The sequence below is a fragment of the Haemaphysalis longicornis genome, unplaced genomic scaffold (assembly GCF_048455015.1).
Source record: "Haemaphysalis longicornis isolate Haplotype H1 unplaced genomic scaffold, Haemaphysalis longicornis Haplotype H1 scaffold_10, whole genome shotgun sequence".
Lineage (NCBI taxonomy): Eukaryota > Metazoa > Arthropoda > Arachnida > Ixodida > Ixodidae > Haemaphysalis > Haemaphysalis longicornis.
In genome coordinates, this window is record NW_027526204.1 from 145,422,130 (window position 1) to 145,426,962 (window position 4,833).

Genomic DNA, 4,833 nt, shown 5'->3' on the forward strand with positions numbered 1-4,833 from the left:
CTTACACCAATAAGCAAATAAATGATGATGGCATGGCGACTATCTAGAACAAGACACGCATGTTTAACGGGATACTTACGCAATCTCTGGCTGTACGAGTGATACTGATAGCTAAGGGTATTTTTTAATCACTCGTGGTCTGTCTTATGAATATCTCTAGTGAGATGGAAAATTTTGTTTAAAGCGACCCGTGTCATGGCTGCCGGGCCTCACCATATATGGTATTTCAAAGGCACTTGTTGATTTAATACATCACACCGAACGGTATTCTATCTCTTGTGGTTTGTGTTGAGGATATCTCAAGCGATACCATATTTGCTTCTTGGAGCGCGCATGTGTTGTTGCTAAAATAACTCCAAACTTTCTGCCATAAGGTGCAGCGTTGTTTTGACATAGCAGCACATATTTGTCAATCAAAAATACGAAGCCCTGCTGGGGCATAGCCGATCTAGACCAGCCTACCCGGCACTAAAAATGCGTCCGCTAAGTTAATGGCCCGAAGACAAGCGGCCATTCAGCATCACTTCGCGCTCGCATCCTCGGTGGCGGCACCTTCGACGGTAGTTGGAGATTTTTCGGCCTCAATAACGATAATGTCCGCTGCGGCTGCACCGACAACCGAAGTGGCGGAGGCAGCGGCTCCTCCGGCGGGCTTGTCCTCCTGGCGATGGCGGCGAACCAGAAGGCCCAGAGACATCAGGCGCTTTTTGTATTCCCGCGCGAACTTGGGGTCTGCTGGGCGCCATCGAGTTGCGTGCGTCTTCACAACTTCCAAGTTCTGCAGGAACACACCCACCCGGAAATAACGTGACCATTTAGTTTAGCAGTAAATACAATAAACACTCGTTTTAACACAATCGCTTCCGTATTTGAATTCACGCTTTGTTCAAAGTTTCAAGGATTTCCGCGGTGCCAACTGCAGAGAAGGCAAAACAAATCGTCGCCGCTTTTAGCGAAGTACCGCTTCTAACAAAATAAGTTTTCCGCCTCGAGGACTTTGTTATTCTTGAAACAGCGCAAAAAATTAGCAGTGGCTTAGCTCGGCTATGCCAGGATATACGTAGCCTGAGCTAGGGTTCAGCTGGTTATTCTTAGGTTTCCTGGTTGTCTAGGATTTAACTTATTATCATGCGTACTGCTGCTAAAAAGACTTCCAATCCAATCCAATCCAATTTCATTCAATCCAATCCAATCCTGTCGCGGCGGTGGCGGCGGAAGCTCCGGCGCGCCAGCTGTGCGCCGAGTGACATCACTGCTCCTCGCGCATGCGCAGCACGGCTCTCCAGGAGCCACGCGAAGCTGCTCAACTTTGGCCAGTGTAGCTCACGCTACACAAAAGGGACGTGGATGAGACGTAGACGGGACAGAACGCAGCCCAACTGTTTTTTTTGCACAAAATTACTTGTATGCAGAATTCTGCTGCGAGAAAGGAGGGAAAGAGGGAAAATGGTATAAACACAGACGTTTCGAACCGCCACGGCAGTTCAGTATGATCACCAAATGCATAAGCAATTTATCGTTTAACAGCACAGAAGAGTGGCTGACACACACGTCTTTGTGGGAATAAATCTTCGACGATCTCCAGTGTCAGTGTGTTCTTACTTTTATAAATTATGGAGCATTTTCTGACGTCACCATAGGAATCATGATCTTTACAATGTGCGTCTAAATGTCTGTTACAGCGAGGGTACACAGTACGACAACCACGGCACGTGGAGAAAGAAAGGGCACCTCCGTAAACGAGAAAAAAACCACAGTCAACCCTTGTTATCATGAAGTCCTCAGGGACGAAAACTGGTTTCTTAATTAGCGATATCTTGGTGAAAGCGGATGTCAGTTGCTCTTTCTGTACTGCAGTTGGAACTATCGAACACTTCGAGTGAAAAGATGTCTCGAAAAAAAAAAAAGCGATTTCGTTAAAAGATGGTTTCCTTTAAGGATTGGGCTCTGTCCATGATTTATTTCTCGCGCGAACATGGTTTGGCTTGTTTTTATTCGGTTCGCTGTACATGCATATGACTTTGGAAAATGACAGTGCTCAAAAAGAATGCAATGTTATTTACTAAGCAAAAATCAATGATTCCAGCTTGACATCCAGCAGTTTGATAGCACGCAGGATACTTTTTTGGCAGCTTTGGTAGATAACACGCACAATTGCGCATTCTCACTGTGGTGTACGAGCTTGGAATTAGCTTAGAATTCAAAGTACCTTTCATAGAGCACCGGTACTTAAAGGTGAACAAGTAACAAAATATGGCCGCGGACGATACACATATTTCAGATTTGATTGATTGTGGGGGTTTAACGCGCCGACGCAACGCGGGCGATGAGCACTCTTAATAAAAAAGGTCGTAAAAAGGTAGTAACGGCCGTATTTGCTAACTCCTTACGAACTTTACTACCCCGCGGTTTTGTACGTAGGCTCTCCCACTAACAACTGCATGGTTAGTATATTAACTGAGTGTAGGAAGTGGTAGCACTAGATTAAGGTCGTGCTTATTACTAGGTTGTTCATGGCCAGTTAGTAAACGCATGTAGCTCAGAAGAGTGCTATCGCTGGGACTTTACTAGTGGGGGTAGTGGTGCTTACTGCCTGCTTCGGTTAGTAATTTTGACAAGTGCTACATTTACTACCTCCAGTTACTAAGTACCTAGTGTATACTGGGACAAGTAAGTTGTTAGTATTCCATTAGTGAATGCTCCGACCTTTTTTTTAAGAGTGAGGGGCGCCGTAGTGGAGGGCTCCGGATTAATTTTGACCACCTGGGGATCTTTAACGTGCGCCGAAATCTCGTACACACGGGCGTTTTTGCTTTTCGCCTCCATCAGAAAAGCGGCTGCCGCGGCAGGGAATCGAACCTGCGACCTCGTGCTCAGCAGTGCAACGCCTTAGCCACTGAGCTACCGCGGCGGGTACACGTATATCAGGGTTGCGTTATTCCTTTTCGTGCACAGTATAGAACCGAGTCCTCTTGCACCATCCACAATTCACTGATAGGCTGCACATAGCCCCTATAGAGCAATCTAAAACATACGGAACCACCGTTACGTGCAATAACATGGGTACACGTAGTGACTTGAAGCATCTTTGTTTAAAAAATCACTCGAATTGAAGAAAATGTAGCGTCGACTTACAAAAATTTAAAAAACCAACCCAGCGACTGAGCTCGAATGGGCCATCTTTAGTTGTTGCGGAATGACGAATCGCATGAGACTCACAAAGTTGTTGGCGGACAGTATGCTGTACGCGTACGAAGGCACGAACATGAGGCCCGCGACGGCTACTGCCGCGGCGACTATCTTCGCCGGTGGCGGATACTCGTAGTCGCGGAACGTCGGGCTCGGCCGGAACAGCGTGCCCATTACGGTGAAGATCTGTGCGCAACACAGTGGCAGCAAACGTTGTCTTCAGAGCTTCGTAGCTTCACAAAGATTGCAAGCGTAGCGCAGGCACCTAGCTTTACGCAGTTTTAAAGCGAAGCTTTCTAGGCCTCGCTGATGGCGACCATCCCGTAACCAAAGCGCGCTACAGGAATGCCAAATTTACGCAGTGAGTTTCATCAAACGGTGATCATGGTAAGCGAAGGCATATAAAACACCCCCCCCCTCCCTCCTAAAAAATGCTCCCCGTGATCGTAATCGAAACTGGATCCCTCACGTTAAGAAGCTGACATCTTTTCGATCGCGCCATTCCGGAACGGTAGTAATTACTGCACATTAAAGGGTGTGCGACTACCGAGTTCAGAATGTAGTGAGAAGAAAGTGGGCAAAGAAAGCGCTCTTTAGTCGAGTTTAAAATTTTCTTCACTGGAACATAAATGACTCAGCGAAAGCCGACATCTCTCCAGCACAGATCTTTTCCTGAACCACACACGTTTCAAACTTATTTTACGCGACAGGTAGTCACGCACAACCATCATGGCTGCACTATTTTGGGATCAAGTGATTAACAGAGTTGTTTTGTAGGAATTGGCAAATTATTTTACACTGATTTATAATTTAAAATTATGCACGTTATTCGGCTACGTGATGCCACATCAAGACACCGAAAACAACCTTTACGTAATTGAGCAACCAAGTTTGTTTTAGTGGTCAAGTCACCACCGCACATCTAAACTAAAACCTGTAGAGCTCTCTTCATGCAAGCGGTGACCCATGTGAGCAGGGAACCGTGTTTAAGGTATACTTTGGCAGCAGCTTCGAGAGCTTGGTACTCGTCAACCGCACGACATTTTTATTCACACACGAGGCTGCGGTCGATGCATTAAAAAGCACGCCGGGTGCTGTTAGTCATGTAAGAATGAGAGTGAACAATACCTTGTTTACACTCGTAATATGTCGAATTAATTCCATTGTTTCGAGCGAATTGACACAACTCTAGTGCGCATAATATAGTCCAGATTACGACTATGCTTTCTTCAGGGCAACTGTACTAACTAGCCATGCGCGATGTCCGATCACCAAAGGTTTCATACCGTTAGCAGCATAGGAATGATGGACGTCCAGAGGATTTGAAGTCCTCTCCAAGGCACGATTTCCAGCATCAGACCGCAGTCGAGCATCACGCGTTGTAGACCTGGCAAAATATGCGCGCATTCCCGCAGAAATCAGCGTACACGACATGGACAAGAAGACGTCCAACAGACCCTATTACTCGATTCACTGTGTAAATGCGATAAGCCACGGTGGCACCCAGGGTAAGTATGCTTGAAGTTTTGAAATATCTGTTAAAGGTCATGGCATGACATACGCTTGTATATGCTTCAAGTTCTGAAATATCTTATGCGTTAAAAGTCAGGTACGACGTATGCGCTTATTAATGTTAATTAAACT

At 46.1% G+C, this 4,833-nt stretch overlaps 1 protein-coding gene across 1 annotated transcript; it reads right to left on the reverse strand.

Moving 5' to 3' along the window:
* On the reverse strand, positions 1-4,544 carry LOC144157991 (uncharacterized). Its single transcript, XM_077688690.1, has 3 exons — positions 4,476-4,544; positions 3,220-3,375; positions 1-778 (listed from the first exon to the last, which is right to left on the reverse strand). The coding sequence occupies exons 1-3, from the start codon at positions 4,542-4,544 to the stop codon at positions 521-523; spliced, it is 483 nt and encodes a 160-aa protein (XP_077544816.1). The 3' UTR covers positions 1-520.
* Positions 4,545-4,833: the final 289 nt, after the last annotated feature.

Coding starts and splice junctions, on each gene's coding strand:
- LOC144157991 (XM_077688690.1), bottom strand. CDS start 4,544: ATGCTGGAAATCGTGCCTTGGAGAGGACTTCAAATCCTCTGGACGTCC. Junction 3,376..4,475: donor TCATTCCTATGCTGCTAACG/GTATGAAACCTT, acceptor TGTTGCGCACAG/ATCTTCACCGTAATGGGCAC. Junction 779..3,219: donor TACTGTCCGCCAACAACTTT/GTGAGTCTCATG, acceptor GTGTTCCTGCAG/AACTTGGAAGTTGTGAAGAC.